Consider the following 18,185-nt stretch of genomic DNA (forward strand, 5'->3'; position numbering starts at 1 on the left):
TGATTTTATTTAATTGACACCTCTCGTACTCTTGCTACTTAATTTAGTTTTATTTTGAAAGGTTATATTCATTAGGAATTTAGGAGTGTGAAGGACTCCATTATTAAAGAGTCCTTAAGAGGATTTGATCTTGTGATCTTCATGTCACGACTCACAAGTCACAAGAACAGAATGATAAGATTGTCTACTGGATACATCAAAGTAAACATCTTTTACGACCCATGTAGCAAATCTTTTCGTTGTTGTGGATTCAAGTGAGCTGACCAACAAATGTAAGACGACGATACGGCCCAGTACAAATAGTAGTCTGAGCCCAACGAGAAAATAACATCGCTTGACAGCCCAAAAATTGAAAACTTATTCTTTAGAATTTTTGCATGGCCACTGGACCCACTTTCCACCCCATAACTTTTTTTTAAAACATCCGCTGATCCACCCATTACTTTGACATAAGGGGATTTGAAAAGTTTTATAATCAATTGAGTGCAAAATTATATGGAAAAATATGAGTGTGAGGGATAGCTCACGTGGTTAGAGTTTTATTTTTGATTCCAAGAAATCTAAGGATTATGTCTCATCACCCGTCTATTGTGGCTCTCTAAACCAAAAATAAAAATAAAAAATAAAAATAAAATAAAACAAAAGAGAGAAATGTACAATTAGCTTATTTGCTCGCATAAATGAAACTAAATATCATAAAAAATAATAATAATAAAAAATAAGTTAGGCAAATTACTATTTGGTGCATCTTCCTCTTTTTAGTCTTTGTAAAATTGTAAACATAGGTGCAAGTAAGATTTTATTACCTAGTCTAATTTGAAGTTACTTTTTTTTTTAAAGAAGTCTTAAAGGACATTAAATTTCATTAATAATAGCCATACGACATCTACAATTGACAATTAACGATAATGAAAACGAATTTAACAAAATCAAATAAGAATTAATCAGGGAAGGGCTAAGAATCCAAATACATAAATATAACAATTCGGCACATTCTCGATTTGTTGTCTCATACAACTTTTTGAGTGGATCCGTCACCGCTTCGCAATTTTGTGAGAAAGAAAATTCTTGTGTTGATTCCGTAACCCGAATCCGAGCCATAATCAATAGTAGCCCCGCACAACCAGAGACCAAATTAAATACAAATAACACCTTGTCTTCCGAAGGAGTCTGAAAAACCTTGTCTTTCGAACGAGATCGAAAAAACCTTGTCTTTTGAAGGAGATAAACCCTTTCTTTCGAGGGAGACATTATTGTAACCTAAGAAAAATTAAAAAACTTAAAAGAAAATAAAGATTGGGGCTTTCCACCGGTATTGTTGGGTTTTCACGACTTTGAGCTTTTACCAACCAAAGAAGAAAAAAAAAGGTTGCTCTATTCAATTACACTCATAATCAAACCTTTCATTAAGAGCTTGCAATCAAACTAGTCAACGAATGGGTTGCAACAATAGTTGGGAGAAATATGGTAAAAATGAGAGCAAGTATGGGAAAGAAGAAAGAATTCGATTCAATTAAATATTCAAGAACTATAGTATAAAATGATCTTCATTATTACTTTACCTTCCACAAATATAATTTCCAAGAAAGGGAATGTATATACAACTAAGGGCATGTTCACTTAACAAAATATATGGTGTTCAAGTCTAAAAATTTTCATGGTATGATTTTAATATCCATTTGTGTATAGCCTTTGACCATATTTGAGGGATATATCTGAAAACAAAAGTGAATCAAGTGATAGAGCTTTTGTTAGATTCATCCTAAGTTGTATATTATATATGAATATAATTGTTGATAATACAAAACTCTATACAACTGGTGATAAACTAAAGATAATGTAGTTTTAATTGCACCATGAATAATTAGCGTGAAATCATCATCGACATGCATGTATATCCAATGAGAAGTACGTGAAAGAGAAGGAATAAGTAGCGAGAGAAGCTGAGAACCACATCATAAAAAGGTCATTTTTCATAATCTACGTTACGATATTGTTATGGAGTAACATTTTCACTAACACCTGATTCCTTTTTTTAGTCTAGGTACTCCAATGTTACACTTTTTTTTTTCTTTCAACATTATGATAATACCAGTATTATACATATATGGACTACGGAGTATATACTAGTATAATACATGTATATGGCAAATGTATATCGCGCCTTTAGCCGCCTACAACACTTCGACCCAAAGATTCCATGAAGACCCCATAAACTATTAAATCCAAAGACTCAATGATTATTTGCTAGACTTTATGGTTTTGAGAACGACTATGTTTATACATTATACTACTACGTACTACTCCATTTGACAGAATATCTTGCATAGTCATGCAAAGCAATCACTTTAACAGGTCAGAAACCCAGCTGTATGTTTGAAATGGAACCCATTTTCACTATTTGCCACCTCACACATCAAAGTTTTTTTTGTTGGTTTTTTAAAAATCAAAATCCTTTTTTTTTTCAAAAATTAATTTAAACCACTACGAAAGAATAATAATAATGTAACCCATTAAAATCAAGACCCACTAAAAATTACGATATTATAACTTGACCAAAATTTGGTTCACATCAATAGAGATACATAATATCTAACTATAGTTTTTCCTTTCTGCCATAAAGGAAAAAATAGATGAGAACTGAGATTAGTAACACTATTTAAGTTTGGCATGTAAAATTAAACTGGTCAATGTATCTCCATTTTGTCTAAGGTTGTTTGGGTTAATTTTGCTAAATATAAAGCTATATTGTTGTTCCTGGTTATGCACAACACTAATTAACCCCCCCTTTAAGCAGCTTCATCACCATGAGTGCTTCACCGAACAAGCAACCACCTGTGCCCAATGCCTCAGCCTTGTCTTAATTGTCTTCGGATCATCGCCTGCATAATCGATCATATATTATAATCATCATTATCGACATCGTGATTAATTAACTTGGCAAAAAAAATGTTGTTAACTTACTCACCATAGTCCACATTGAACATTTGGTACGTAATTGGTACATATGACTATATGAGGTGCAACAAGAGTGGTGAAAGTTATTGCATGCAGACGGGACCTTTTATCGGGGCCATTTGGGGCTTGACCCCCAATAAATAATTGTGATTAATTAGTTAATGAACTTAAAAAACCTTATTTCACTTGTAAAATATTTGGAACATAATTATTTGTTTTGATCGAGGGGTAAAAGATTCAAATCACGGCCTCTCTAATATTTTAGGCGAAGATTCGATCCGCCACTGATTACATGCTTAAATGGAGTACAAAATTGTCTTGATTATGGGTTGGATGTCTAATTGTGCAAACAATAATGATAATCTAATTGGCATGCATTTAGGGAGAATGTGATCAAATAAAGAGCATGTTTAATAATTTACTTTGCTAATGCTCCTACTATAACAAGTACATATTATGAGTTGGTACGATTGTGTTTAAACCTTAATCTTAAAACTATACTTTGTATAAGACTTTTTATTTTTTGACAGAACTTTGTATAAGACTTTGTGAAATACGAGTAAATTAAATAATTATAGGACGACCTAGGACGTATAACCATATAGAAGTACTCCAAAGAATACAAAATAAACATTCTATAACATTAAATGCATAGGATTTTGTCATAAATGTACCTTTTTCAAAATTACGTACATTTAATATCTTCATTAAAGATACGACTTGTATGATTACTTCATTCACATTAGTATTTCCTTTTGCAATTAAAAAATCTTAATACTCCTTAAATGTTACGGTTCAATCTCAAAGTTCATTCATTTGATGGAAATAAATAAATAAATTTAAATGTACATGTTGATCGAGTTATGATGAATATGAGTCACACTACATATGAATTATCACCATTATTAAAAAGTCTAATTGTATTCCATAAAGTTCCATTTTATGTAAATGTTACTTCACTAAACTTCCAGCAGTTTATTTCACTATATTTTCATTTTAATTTCCAAATAGCTGATTAGCAAATGATATTCTTTTACTCGTATCAATTAAGAGCATTCAATTTGGACATTTTCAACTACATTTGAAATTCAAACGACTTCCTTTAAATTGCACCAAACTTTCAACTTTTGACACAATTAATATATTGAGTACTTTATGGTTTAAAATCCGAATATTCGAATTAACTTGTTTCATACAATAACTCAAATTAATAAGTAATGGAAATAAAAACCATACATTATACGCTATGATTGTTGTATTAAAGGAAGGGGCATAATTCGTGACACAACTAAGAAAGTAATCATGAATATGCGCCGGAAATCTCGCTTCATTAATATTAATTTTTTTAATTTTTTTTTTAACCATAAAGCACACATGAAAAACTCTTAACACAACAACACGAGAAAAATTCCAACACATGAAAAAAATCGACGGAAAATAAAACTAACGTTAAATTATGTAATTAAATTAAATTTAAATTAAATTAATAAATGATGAAAGAAAGGAATTAATTACCAGGGCAAATAATGAGAGGGCTGCCAATAGGAGAGGAGAGAGAAAGATCACTTTCCGACGACGAAGCAGTACCAGTTTGCGTTGACAAGGAAGAAGACGACGACTTGTTGGACTTCAAAACGGTGTCGTTGTAGTTCTTATTAACAGCATAATAAAATTCAAGAGCAGGGAGAGTACTGGATAGCCTCTGATCGGGGATAGCTTCATTCGGGTCAAACCTAAACCCGAGTTCAAAACAGGCTTTGAGTTCTTCCAAATCCTCGTCAGTAAGACTCTTGGTACGACGTCGTCCAATCTGTTCTTTGCGACGGAGCCATAATTCTTCTCGGGCTGAGTCAGGTGACCATGAATTCTGCTTCACGAGCGGGGTGGCTTTCCGCCTTGGTGGGTTGCGCTTGGGTTGGGTTAAGGTGGTTTGGGTCCCCATGAGGGGGAGGGTGAGGGTGCAGGTGTTTTTTGAGAGGGGAGCGGAGGAAGTATATAAATGAGGAGAGAGAAAATGAGGGTTAAGCATCACTCTTTATATAGGAGGAGGAAAGGGGGTGTTTCATATGGTATAGTTGGTTCATTTCGTCATTATGACCTGTCTTGCCCTTTTTGTTCAAGTTTTGTGTGTATGTAGTATTGTAACGCCTTATTAACATAAGACTTAGTCATTATGGTGTAACATATTCATCACATTATTTTCATTATTTGAACTATACTAGATCGGCTTGTACTGAATTGAACTGAACAAAATTAAACTGAACTTAATTAAATTGAATTTGTTAGACATTATTAAACTTTTTTAGTTCTGATTTTAACTTGAGTACGAGTAACCTTTATTAACCTTTGATCAGAATTTATGTTAATCAAACTTATTTTAATTAAGGTGAACAAACAAACCCATGTAGGAGCCATTGCAAGTACGTGATTGTATTTCAATATTCTCTTTCCCTTTGGCCCAAACTATCTAAGGTGGTTTTATGATGGTAAAATAGTTTCTTTTAAATATTTGTGATTTAATTACAAGGTATTATGAATTATAGGAGTATGGGGAAGAGCTTGTTTTGTACACCCGAATATACCGTATACCCGGATGTATATAACAAATTCTAAGTATGTGGGGGAAGTGTATATTGGGTTGATAATAGAATTGGAAAAATTGTTGTAATAATATAATGTAGGCTTTTAGCCTGGGTCATCGCCTAAAGAGGTTTAGGTTTAAGGTAATGCTGGAGTATAATTAATAGTCATTATCATTAGTGTCAACTTGCTATTGGTTTGTTTTCAAAGGAAAGACTTTTTATGTTGTAAAAACTTTTGCTCCATGGCCGGCATAATTGATGGCGTGGTCATCTCAATTGGTTTGTATAGTATAGTATGGTATGATATTAGTATTAGCAATGATGATTAATTTGTAAGAAGTCTTAAATTAGGGGTTAAGATTATGACATCTGGTTATCTTAATTTTATAGATTGTAATTTTAATGCATGTGCATGGAGATTGTCTCAAGCTATATATTCAAGGACATTTTAAATACATAGCCACGCTTTCCAATTCAAGTTAAACTTATACACCGTGTATGAGATTGTCTGAGTTGGCAGTAAGAATTAGACTTGATTAGCAAGAAATATTTTGTTTAAAAACTGTCATATTGGATATCCATGATAAACTGAAATAATAACAAAATATACCAGTATGTTTGTGTTTTATATATTGTCGTTTTCGAAAATGATAAACTAAAGTGTGAAAAAACAACAATATTATATATTGGTTCGTTAGCTAGGGTTTTTAACCACCTTAACGAACTAGAATGATTTAAGACAATCTAACCAAGTTATATGCACGTGCTTCATTGGCTATTAATTATTTCACTCTTAAATGCTGATATCAAGTCGTTTATAAAACACGTGTATTTGCACATTTAATACGATTTTATTTATACATTTAGAAGACAGTTGGAAACAGTTAACAGATTAAAAATAAACAAATATGAAAAAGAATATTTTAGGTTGAAATATGATACCTATAAATGATTTACACGTGTTATGTGCTTTGTAATCTGACTCGTAAATCAAGTTGATAAATAACATTCCATTTAAATAGTGATGATATTTTTGTACATTTTGTATTTTATTTTCTTTTAGTTACGGTATAATTTGATCGTTTGTTTGTAGCGCAGCGCAATTAATAGTGATACAATTCAGTTAAGTCAAAGAAGTATGTAATGTGTTTGTTAGATAACATTTGTTAGAATAAATTATACACTATTTGAATACAGTTAGAAGCAGTCAGTAGCTTATTATATAATCAGATAACAAAAAAAAAAAAAAAAGGCTATTGTAAGTTGAAAAGGTGATGCCTTCAAAGCAGTTCACCGTTCACATGATTTTTTTCTAGTGAGTTGTTCATCAAATTGACAAGCAAATTTCATCTTGATATCGATGAAATTTCATATACTCGTATATATTTTGCCTATTTGAATCTCCAGGGTGTCATTATTTTTTTTTTGGTTGATCTAAGTAGTAATGTAGCTAATGTAAGTCGAAAACATGACACCTAAACCTGATTTATATTCATTTTTTGTAATGGAGCCGTGAATAATTTAGTCGATAGAGCTCAGGGCATGTTCTCTTTAACTTAAATTCAGTTCAATTCAGTTTTTAATTTCTTTCTCTCATAAAATATTGGTTTTAGTTTAGTTCAATTGAGTTAAACTTCAATCAGTCCAGTTCAGTAAATCAGAACAGGCCTTCATTCATATTCATCTCATTATTGATGAATTTTTATTCTATTGTCTATAATATACAAAGAATATTAAACTTAGGTAGCTTACTAGCTCATCATCATGAGTCACACCATTGGAATTTGTTATAAACACCCGCGTGTATCGTACACGTAACTAAATTAAGGTTAGTTCTTGCTCTTCATTTGATGATAATATGAAAAACAATATCAAAATGAAAATAAATACTCATTGATGTACGGTACACCCGGGTGTATATAATAACCTCTCTCATGACATTGGTTCATTAGAAACTGTGGAAATTATAACCCAACTATCTTCACCTGATTTATAACAAATTGATACTCGTATATAAGTAGTTATTTCAAATGAAGATTAATTTTACCAATTAAAACTACTTTTCACTATATTTTTTTGGTGTTTAGAGTAGAGCTGATCAAATGTGGCCTAGCCCGATTTTGGGTAGAATTTTCCGATCCAACCTGATTTTTCAAAAACTTTTGGAGGGTTGAAATCATTTTTATGCAAATTTATTTAGTGTTTTTTTTTTTGCCCAGCTCGAAATTTGGTCCGAAAAGCCCGTTTGGTCCGATCATTTTGGATGGGTTTAGGCATGAACTTTTTGGCCCGAAGTATAACCCAACCTGAGAAATGGGTTGTTCTTTGGATCTTGACCCCGCCCGACCAATTATCACCTGTAATTTAGAGTACCAATAAGAAATGATGTCCAAGGGAGCAGCGCATCAAAATACAAATTAAAAATTTCCAATTATACTCGGTCGAAAGTACCATAATACTTCGTAGTTCGTACTTTACAGAGTATAGTTAGCATTAATCGAAATATTAACCCGAGTAGTTTATCAAAAATATCGACTCATCAGAAAACCGGATATTCCAAAAACAGTAGAAATCCAAAACCACATAGAAGGGGAGGTCATCGTTTCCCCCAAAAATTGATCGAAAGACGATTTCTATTTCTAGGGTTAGGGTTTGCTTTTCCCCTAATTCGATTTCACCTGCAAATTTTGATTGAGTGAAAGAGAGAGAGAGGAAAGATGTGGCACGAAGCGCGTAGGTCGGAGAAGAAAGTGCACGACATGATGGATGCTGCAAGGAAGAGAGCGCAGCGAAGAGCACTGTTTTTGGCTAAGAGACGCGGCGATCCTCAGCAGTCTATCCAAATCCTCGGTTCTCGTTGTCGCACTTATCGCGATGATGGCCTTTACCAGGCCACTCAGGATCAACAGGGCCTGTAAGTTTTTGATTTTCTCGTTTTTTTTCTCTCTCCTCTGCTAACCAATTTCATTATTTTATGGTTTATGTCACTGTTAGTTAGCAATTTGTATGACAATATGTTGTAATTGAATGAATTAGAAACCTAATATCAAAGGTTTTTGATAAGGTGGTGGAGGAAGGATGAATGCATTGAATAAATGAACTGGTTTTGGTGTAGAAATTCAACTGTTGATCGAGGTTAATTTTGTTGAGGAAAATATCAAAATATATGTTCGGAGGTTAATAGAAATGCTTAGGGGAGTGAGAGTGTGTATGATTATTGATTTTCAGATATCCGAAATTTGCGTTTAGCTATAGGAAGAGAAAATGACCAAAGCAGTTTCTAATGTTCTACTTTGAGTGTGTGTGATAAGAAATGAGTTTTCTCGTCGATTTTTGCGACAATATGTGGTTCATAGTTTTGGAAATATGTTGATTATTGGAATAGGGAATAAGATTAGGATGAGTATAAAGTTGTTTTTAAGGTTTTTATTTTATTGGTGGTTGTGGATATAATTTTTGCTTATCCGGCATGTTCACGAGGTTTAAAGTTTAATAGGCTTGAATAACATTTTGTATTCACTATTTAGTAAATTCTGTATAGTGTGTACAAATTATTAAGGAGTGTATGTTATATATGATGTGGGGTGTGAAGTGCTCTTTGTCAGATTGTCTTTGAAGTCACCTAGAATTTTCTTACTTGCGTTTGGCATGATTGTTTTGCAAGTAGTAGCAGGGTGTCTTTTGAGAACAGCCTATTTGTGGATGGATAAGTGATTATTTTCAAGGATGCTTATGTTGCTTATTGTTGTTTACCTCCGCTCTAAGTTTAATCAAGGTCTCAGATTATTCTTTTACTTTTGTGGATAAGAGCCTAGAACACTGAAAGTTTGAATGAGGTGATCAACTGCTGGAATTGCATCAATTTCAAAATATTGCCTTTCTTGGCTGCTGGACAATATCAATTGATATAGACTTGGGAGTGACTTTTTCCTTAATCAAAAGGAGCTTGAGAATTGTTTTTATTTATTTATTACTTAAGTAAGTTTTATCCTCAGTAGAACGCATTTTTTAATAATTGGGGAAAAGTGTGGAAAAGAAAAATTTTTTTGCTCTTTTCGAAGGGAAAACTGTGTAGCCCCTGGTCTTGTGTGTTGCTGTTTCATAATAACATGTATAAATAGAGTACTCCATATTAGACTATTTTTTTGAACTCCATGAAAAAGTCTTATCCTGGTAAATACTTTGCCTTGTATTGCATCTGCTTCCTTGCTGTCCAACTTTATTGGTTAATGTCTGATTTTTTCCTCTAATTGGGATTATTATCTGAATATCTACCCATAATTGTGCCAATAGTTGTTTGAAAGATGTCCATTACAATTTTGCAATTCAGGGTAAAATTAAAACAAAATTCAATGTTAGAAGTTATGCCTCCCTCCCCCCCCCCCCCCCCACCCTCCACCAAAAAAAAAAACTGTGTATCTTGATAGGTAGTATTACTTGATTTTTTTTTTTTTTCATTGACTGAAAATTTCTTCAAAATCACCATCATAATTATGGCTCTGTACTAGAAATATTTGTCCTTATGCTGATATCCTGAAATATGCTATACAGGATTCCTTGGAATGGCAAAGAGGATAATTTGATTGACAGGTAGTGTGCCTTGAAGATGTTTTAATTTGGGCCAATGCTACCCTCCCTACAAATTATATTACTATTTACTTACTAATCCTTTATGTAAAGCAGATTTGATGGGCGTGCTCTTCTTGATTTTATCCGTGATCCGGAGACCCATCGATTTCGTCAGCTAGAGAAGACTGAAGAGGAAGAAGAATTAGAAGAGTTTGTAAATTTTGAGCGTTATCGGGATTTAATTAAGCATCGACGTAGAGGATGTCGGTACTTTTTAGATGTCTTGACGTGTATTAGACAAACAGTATTTTGGCATATGTTTTTCTCAATCATTCATACTCTGTTCAACAGTGAAGCGAATTATGAAAATGCATTTTGTTCATGTTGCTTAATCAATAACAATTTATTTGCTGCTAATTATTACGAGAATAATTTGAGCCTTTTCTGTCAACAGTTACAGATGAAGAGGGTTTGGATCATGTAAATCAAGTAATGGAAGCAAAGTTTGCGTTGCCATTTGCTCTTGACAGGTTTTACATTATCTCTTTATATTGTTGCATATAATCTTGGTGACAGGCATGAGGCATCTACACATGTATGCTTTCTGGATGTTTGAGCTAGCAGTTTAATAACATAATGGTAATCGATGTTTAGCACCAGTATGGCCATCCTGAATGACAGGACTAATATGTATTGATAACAACCTCCCCTCAACTAATGGCATGAAATCTTTTCTCTAGTATTTGAAATTTTTGAAAATGACACATCATCTCGATTTCTTTGTGTCCCTTTCTCTATGCAACCAAGTTAATTTTTGAAAATGAATGATGATTTTTCAATTGATCCCAGGCTCCCAGCATATCACTAAGATAATGCTCTACTGGTAATTTATAAATTCTGAGAATAATAAATAAATTAAGTGCTTAGTTCTAATTTTGTTATTGCTTGTGTATTTTTTAAACGTGATTCTCTATCTTTCTTCTACACGTTCTTGCGCTTCTGTTATTGCTCACGTAGTGGACTTGGCTTACTTCTGTCTCCCTCCTACTTGTGGACATGGGTCGACTTTGTTGCTTAGATTTTCCCGGTGTCTTCCCCCCCCCCCCCTCCCTCTTCTGGCTCTCTATATGTGATGGCTTCTACAATGCATCATTACATTTTCCCAAGCTGCACAATGCTCTAATGCTCAATAATGGTTACAGTTAGAAAGAGTCATATAGGTAGGTGGTGAGAGCAGAAATGGTAAAATTGAGATAATTGTTGGCAATTCCAACTCTAATCAGTATATGCAGTCTAAGCTGTGGTCTGTGTAGCATAACTAAGTTACCATACAAATCATTGAGCCAAAATGCTTTGGTAAATAATAATTCGTCAAGAACAGAATACAAATTTAAGGTACTTGTGGTATACTGGTATACTTGTTACCTTTGAATTTTGGGTCTGTGGCTATGGCATAATGGCATATGCTGTGCTAATTTTGCCTTCATGCGGACCAGTAGAAAGATTGTGTGGCTTGACACTGTTTACATTGTCACTAACTTTCTCTCTTAGCCTTGTCTCATGTAATTTCTCAAACGTAAAATACATTTTGTTGGATTTTTATGCAGATCGAATCCATCTCAAACTCCTGCAATCAAGGGTACTTATTCTCAGGTGGGCTTCTCATATGATGGAGATGGTAAAGAGGGTATTCTTTCTTCAGATGATGATGAGGATGATGAAGAAGATGAGGATGATGATGATGATGATGAATTTAACAGTGATGATAGTGGTGATGAACGTATGGAAGCCATAGCTAAGGATTTTGGGGTGAAAAGATATGGCTGGCTTGTGTATATGGATAAGAAGGCAAAAGAGGAAGAAAAGAGGCAAAAAGAAGTGATCAAGGGAGATCCAGCAATTGTAAGTCCAGTTGTCTGGATTTAAAATGTATTTATTAGCTAGGTTACATATTTACAAGTATTTTACCTGTATCAATTCTTATATGTTTGTTTCAGAGGAAATTGAGTCGTAAGGAGAGAAGGAAGGCTTCTCAGCTAGAAAGGGAGAAAGAAAGGGAGGCTGCACGCGTAACTGGAACCCGTGTTCTTCATCATGATCCTTATCGGTATGATTGCTGCCTTTTGCATTATCCAGGTATCTCTTAAGTAATTCTCTGTATCTTATGATTGTATTGGACATCTATACACAGGGAATCAAGGCGGAGTCCTACATATGATGCTTATCCTCGCTCTAGAAGGTATGTGGACAACGTTTGGTGATGTAGAATGCCTTTACCAAGGACATCTTTGCTAATTACTGACTTTACTGATGTAGATCGAGATCACGGTCCCGTTCCCCATCATATTCTAGGCGGCACAGTCGTGGACATTCAACTGACCGTCATCGAAGCAAGTCTAAGGCACCTAAAATAGAATTCATCACTGAGTTTGGGGGTTCTCCTGACAGAAGAGAGCCTAAGTTGGAAGGAGTCTCTCCACCACCATCTCCTCCTCAAGCTGAAGTATTAAATCGGTCGGAGCACTGGACCTTTTACTCTTCCAAGATAGATTTGACAGTCTTTCTGCTGCAGATTATCTCCCATTTGCCTGGGACACAGTTTTGTGGTTTTAAATAAATGAGGATTAGGTTACCCAACATAATTTTGGGGAAGAAAGCTTTGTTTTTTAAGCTGAATTTCCCCTGAAATGGACTTGTAACACTTCAGAATCCCTCATTCCTATGCTAGTCTCTAATTTTTGCAATTTCCTGCAGAACTTCATCAGTCCGTATCCTTGAGGCATTACATGTTGATCCTGCTTCTGGTGCATCACTTGAGAAAGAAAAGAATGCTAAAGTGATAAAGCCCCCAGTAAGGTACTTTAAATTCCTGTGGTTTGCAAGTTGTGGTTTTCATTCATGTTCAAGTTCAACTGCACTTATTATATTCTTGCTTTTGCCCCATATGACCTTGTTAGTCATTTGGCATGTTAGATTTACTTGTTACTGATTGGTTGTTTCTCTTGAATTTCAGCACATCCTCGGCATTAGCCAAACTAAAGGGAGCCACAGGGGCTCCATCAAAGCAACCACAGGGTGAAAAGAAGGAAACACCTCAAGAGAGGCTTAAAAGGATCATGAGCAAGCAACTGAATAAACAAAGTATGGTCCAAGTTTGTGTCTTTAATTCTTTGTTAGTCAAGGAGTTTTTTTATTTTTTTTTACAAAAAAAAAAAAAAAAAAAAAAAAAGCGGTGCAGTTTATATTATATTTTCCTTTTAAGACTGAAGTTTCTTTTATGGTTGTCCTTGCAGTTAAAAAGGATGCTGCTGTAGAGATGGCTAAGAAAAAAGAGCAAGAGAAACAGAGGCTTGAAAAGTTGGCAGAGACTAGTCGTTTGAATCGAAGTAGACGACGAAGCCGTAGTAGGAGCTACAGCCGATCCCCTCGGAGGTAGCTTATTATATATTTTGTTCTAATTTTTTCGTCAGAAATTTCCTTTTATTACGATCTTAGGGTCAATTGGGCAAAGTTTTATCTTTGGATCACCGTGGATAAGTAATAAGTAAACCGATTTGTTAAATGGCCTTTATGATTTCTTTCATGTAGTATGCCATTCAATTCTATATATGGATATTATTAGGAATTAGGAATTTATATTGGATGGATTGAATTGGACTTAATAAGTCCAGATTTAGTATGAAAGACTTGGTCCTTATTTATTTATTTTTTTCAATTTTTCTATTAATCCAGTTCAAATAATTTTATTATAATCTTTTAGGGCTAATAAAATGTATTTTGACCTGATAACAACCCCTGATTAGATTTAAAGATAAATTTTAAATTCTTTATATCAATGAAATAAATGTAATAGTGCAAAAATATATAAATTTTAAGATTTATACAACATACTTAACAATTAGACACACTCACATACAGGTATGCTTGTAGTTTTATGTAAAGGGGGGGAAAGAGTTCTAGTGGTAGTTACCATGAAAATGATAACAAAGAACCTATATAAGCTGACCTACAGAAGAGTGGCTTTTAAGAAAATGGTGATTTAAAGAAAACGGGTGATTTTTAACATTTACATCAGTTAACTTTATGCTACACTAGGTTAAGGTGGTAAAGTCTAACCTGAACCGGAATTAGTAGGTTTCAACTTGTATAATTTATTGAGTCGAATCAACAACATGACTATTTTATTAAATGAGTTGGCTTAGGGTTGAACTTTTAAACCCAATTTTGACATGACAACCTGCGTACTTGCTAGCTACTATTGATAATTTTAGTGTGGCTGGTAATAGTAAAAGGTGTCTTCTTAGTAATGTAAATTGCAGATTTTTGTGGCTAATTGTGGCCCTTTATGGACCTGAAATTAGTTCAGATAAAGTGGTTAATTTACCATGTTAATCTGTTTGGTTTATATTAATGTTTGTTTAATAAATGGGTTGTTTAAGCTGTTTAATGGTGGATAGATTGGGTTGCCAGTCAATTTTAATCGGAGTTGGGTATCCAACCTATTTATTAAACGGGGCCTGATTAGGGTTATGAGAAGAGAGGGGGGGGGGGGGAAGTTAACCTGTCAACCTGACACAAATTTAACACGACGCAACCTATTTGCCAGCTCTACACAAGGATTGCTTTTCAATATAAAATCAAATCAAATCCCTACTTTGCTTTCCATGTTGAGTTTTTTTTTTTTTTTTTTTTTTTTTTTTCCTGTGGCATGTGAATTTTGCTGATTTGTTTGCATTAAAGTGAATCACAACAATCAGCAATCAAAATTGCATCATTTATGTTTAATCGCTTTTCCTTCTCTCATTTAGATAAGTTGTAGATGTCTTATTTATCAAAGTATAAAGTTATTGATTTAGGTCATCACTACCGTTGGTCAGATTTAGTTCCTGTTGTCTCTAATAATGTGTAAAGACATTCTTCCACATAAATTTAATTTCAGGACTAGTTCATGTCTTTGATATGATCATATGATTACTTTCTTCTTAGTTTATAGTTTGCTGCTATTTTTTTTTTAATTTTATTTATTTATTATTTTATTTTATTAATTTACGCCTGAAACTCGACAGAAGTAATTCTAGTCTAATTTAATTTATCAAATATTGAAATGGATTATATCTCGTCGACGTAATAAAATGACGAAAGGAGTAGCTGGTTTGCAGATATAATCAGATGCTAGAGAGTAGAGAGAGTAGATACTCTGGGAAGATTCAACAATGAAGATTCATTGTGATTTTGGTTGGGTTTACTGTAGAGAGGGAGAGATCTCGTCAACGTAAAAAAAGGACGACAGGAGTAGCTGGTTTGCAGATATAATCAGATGCTGGAGAGAGTAGATAGTCTGGGAAGATTCAACAATGAAGATTCATTGTGATTTTGGTTGGGTTTACTGTAGCCTGTTGGAGAGAGAGAGAGGGAGAGAGGGAGAGAGAGAGAGGGAGGGGAGGGTGGGAGATTCAACAATGAAGATTCATTGTGATTTTGGTTGGGTTTACTGTAGCCTGTTGGAGAGAGAGAGAGAGAGGGAGGAAGGGAGGGAGGGAGAGAGAGAGAGAGAGAGAGAAAGATCTCGTCAACGTAAAAAAATGACGACAGGAGTAGCTGGTTTGCAGATATAATCAAATGCTGGAGAGAGTAGATAGTCTGGGAAGATTCATTGTGATTTTGGTTGGGTTTACTGTAGAGAGAGAGAGAGAGAAGGGGAGGGGGAGAGAGGGAGGGAGGGAGATAATGTGCATGCGGACCAGAATTATAACGCTGGTCAAAGCGGGATTTCAAATTCTTCTTTTGATCTTTGGGTAATATGTCACGAGCAATTAGCATTGACCCAAATCCAATTCTAAATTCTTTTGGCCATAGGCAAATTATTTGGTGAAGCATACAGTAATGTTCTAATGTTGGTACCTGGTGAAATAAAAGTTTTGCTTGTTGTCATCATGTCTCATGTACATAGTTTCAATTAATTTCATTTTGGTTCCAATAATCAGCCACATTTTCTCTTTAGACTACCTGAAAAGTGGGTCCCCCCCCCCCCCCCCGTGGGATGTATGACTACGTGTTTTTTCTTGATTTGGGTCGATTCTGGTAGAAAATTGTCAAGGTTATGAGATTGATCAATTTTTCATTTTGCTGTATTGTGAGTTCTGCCAAATTAAGCAATAGTTTCTGCAGCTTATCTTATGAACCTTCTGAACTTGTATGAGTTCTAGATGCAGAGAGAAATGATAGAAATTTGTCGATGAGGATAGCAAGATAGAACAATTTGTCGTAGAGCTGCATTGATTACTGTGCTAATGTTGCCCCAATTGTAGTATTAGGGAAAGTGCGGAATTCTGGGGAGACCTGGATCGAAGCTTATTAATAACGGTTGTGTGGTGGTAGCCTGTTAGGTTGTATGTAGGTGCGCTTTGAGAGGGCAATGTACTTTAGATTGTTAAAACATCTAGAAATTCTGCTCTTAAGCTTGAGCACCAATAGGATACGTGATCCATTTTAGTTACCTTGCTATTCCTTCCTCCCAAGCAGATGGTAGCCTGTTAGGTTCTATTGCTTGCTACAAGTTTGGATTGCTGCTGCTTCTGAACTTGTAGACCTGAACTGAAGTCATCAAAACTTATTTTCTTATTCTCTTAGCTGAATATGTCTGAATCTAAGGGAATTGAGCGGTGTCGTTAATTCAATTAATTTTTATTCTGTAGGCGACTTAAAGATTAATGGTACTTGTTTGAAATTTTACTTGGCAAATGAGAAAATGATTCATGGGCTTATGTTCTTTTTTCTGTGAATAGATTACCTATGGTCTTTTGAATTCTTGGTTGGTAGTAATTATCCTTTGTTAAGATCCAGTCAATGCATATCGTTCACATATGTACCTAAGGAGTAAGATGTGTGTGATTTTTGCAGACGACACAGATACAGCAGAAGTCCAAGTAGGGGAAGGAGTTCAAGGAGACACCGTTCTCATTCCCGCTCTCGTAGTCGTTCTCCCTCGCGTTCTCGATCTCATTCCCATTCACGCTCTCCAAGGTCAACAATGGCACTTTCTTTCTTTATTCTTCTAAAACGACAACTCTTTCCTTTTTTTTCTCCATCATTTGTCGAGCTATTGGTGACTTAAATGGGGTACACTTTTATTTGTCTTGCAGGCGCAGAAGTCGGTCCAGATACTGATGCTGGTGAAAACATTCTGAGAGCTCAATGTATGTTTGTGTTTGCATATGAATAATGCTTGTATGTGGAAAATAGATCTCTTAGAGTAGGTTTCAGTCTTGGATTTTGTAGGCTATGGGGGGAGAAAAACATGTTTGTATCTTATAAGAACATGAGTACTTTGTGTCAGTTTTTGTGTTCCAACATTGCTCAAGTACAGTTTGATCCCAAAACAGCCTGCAGATTGGCGCATCAATCCAGTTTTTTCTTCCTTACCTTTTCATGTAATTACCCTGTTCTTTTTATTCAAATTATCAGCAGTTGCCTCTTTTTATGAATTGGTATTCCTTTATTTTATTGGGCTATTATTGCTTTTTGAGTTTGGAGTTCTGGTTTACTCTCGGCTTTAGTTAAAGGTAGATTTGATTCTTTTCTGGGCTAAAATCAGTACCTAATATTTTATAAAGTCTTTCCCTGGTTGGTTAATTTTCATGTATCCAACAATAACTAATGTTAATGAGTGCCAACTACGAGTAGAATTTTTGGATCAGGTGTGAGGGTTCGGATTGAGTCTAGTCGGGTTGGGTCATTTTGGATTTTAATCTTGCAAAATCAGTTTTGGCCATGTGGATTGAATTTTAATAGTCACTTCCGCATTAGTTTGATTGTTTGTCTTGCAGAAAATATTTAGTTTGGTTGTTCGAGCTGGTCAGTTTTTGATAAGTTTATAACTGACCAACTTCGTATCTTGTTGTTGCTGGATTTTCAATTGCATTGTATCTATCGGATCTGCGAATGTTGATGTCAGGATTCGTTTGTCGAGCTGTCAAAAGTTGACCAGACCGGAAATACTGACTCAAACCCATTTATTTATTGACCCATTTAAACCCGAAAAAATGGTGACCCATACCCTACTTGACTCGACCTGAA

General features: G+C 34.5%; 2 protein-coding genes across 2 annotated transcripts; one reads left to right on the forward strand and one right to left on the reverse strand.

Moving 5' to 3' along the window:
* Positions 1-2,263: 2,263 nt before the first annotated feature.
* LOC110681716 lies at positions 2,264-5,087 on the reverse strand. The gene is made up of 2 exons (XM_021857845.1): positions 4,474-5,087; positions 2,264-2,882 (listed from the first exon to the last, which is right to left on the reverse strand). Exons 1-2 carry the CDS (start codon positions 4,985-4,987, stop codon positions 2,803-2,805), a joined length of 594 nt encoding a protein of 197 aa, XP_021713537.1. The 5' UTR covers positions 4,988-5,087; the 3' UTR covers positions 2,264-2,802.
* A 2,928-nt stretch (positions 5,088-8,015) lies between these two features.
* On the forward strand, positions 8,016-17,607 carry LOC110682305 (CLK4-associating serine/arginine rich protein-like). Its single transcript, XM_021858617.1, has 13 exons — positions 8,016-8,454; positions 10,092-10,130; positions 10,224-10,372; positions 10,564-10,639; positions 11,717-12,011; positions 12,107-12,216; positions 12,301-12,348; positions 12,426-12,623; positions 12,864-12,965; positions 13,123-13,250; positions 13,403-13,541; positions 17,010-17,132; positions 17,252-17,607. The coding sequence occupies exons 1-13, from the start codon at positions 8,258-8,260 to the stop codon at positions 17,274-17,276; spliced, it is 1,629 nt and encodes a 542-aa protein (XP_021714309.1). The 5' UTR covers positions 8,016-8,257; the 3' UTR covers positions 17,277-17,607.
* Positions 17,608-18,185: the final 578 nt, after the last annotated feature.

Source organism: Chenopodium quinoa, unplaced genomic scaffold (assembly GCF_001683475.1).
Source record: "Chenopodium quinoa cultivar QQ74 unplaced genomic scaffold, ASM168347v1, whole genome shotgun sequence".
NCBI lineage: Eukaryota > Viridiplantae > Streptophyta > Magnoliopsida > Caryophyllales > Amaranthaceae > Chenopodium > Chenopodium quinoa.

What these genes read in the sequence shown, in the direction of transcription:
- LOC110681716 (XM_021857845.1), bottom strand. Translation starts at nt 4,987, where the DNA reads ATGCTTAACCCTCATTTTCTCTCTCCTCATTTATATACTTCCTCCGCT. An exon ending in CCCTCTCATTATTTGCCCTG is followed by an intron (nt 2,883 to 4,473) that starts GTAATTAATTCC and finishes TCGATTATGCAG; the next exon opens with GCGATGATCCGAAGACAATT.
- LOC110682305 (XM_021858617.1), top strand. Translation starts at nt 8,258, where the DNA reads ATGTGGCACGAAGCGCGTAGGTCGGAGAAGAAAGTGCACGACATGATG. An exon ending in ACTCAGGATCAACAGGGCCT is followed by an intron (nt 8,455 to 10,091) that starts GTAAGTTTTTGA and finishes TATGCTATACAG; the next exon opens with GATTCCTTGGAATGGCAAAG. An exon ending in CAAGCTGAAGTATTAAATCG is followed by an intron (nt 12,624 to 12,863) that starts GTCGGAGCACTG and finishes AATTTCCTGCAG; the next exon opens with AACTTCATCAGTCCGTATCC.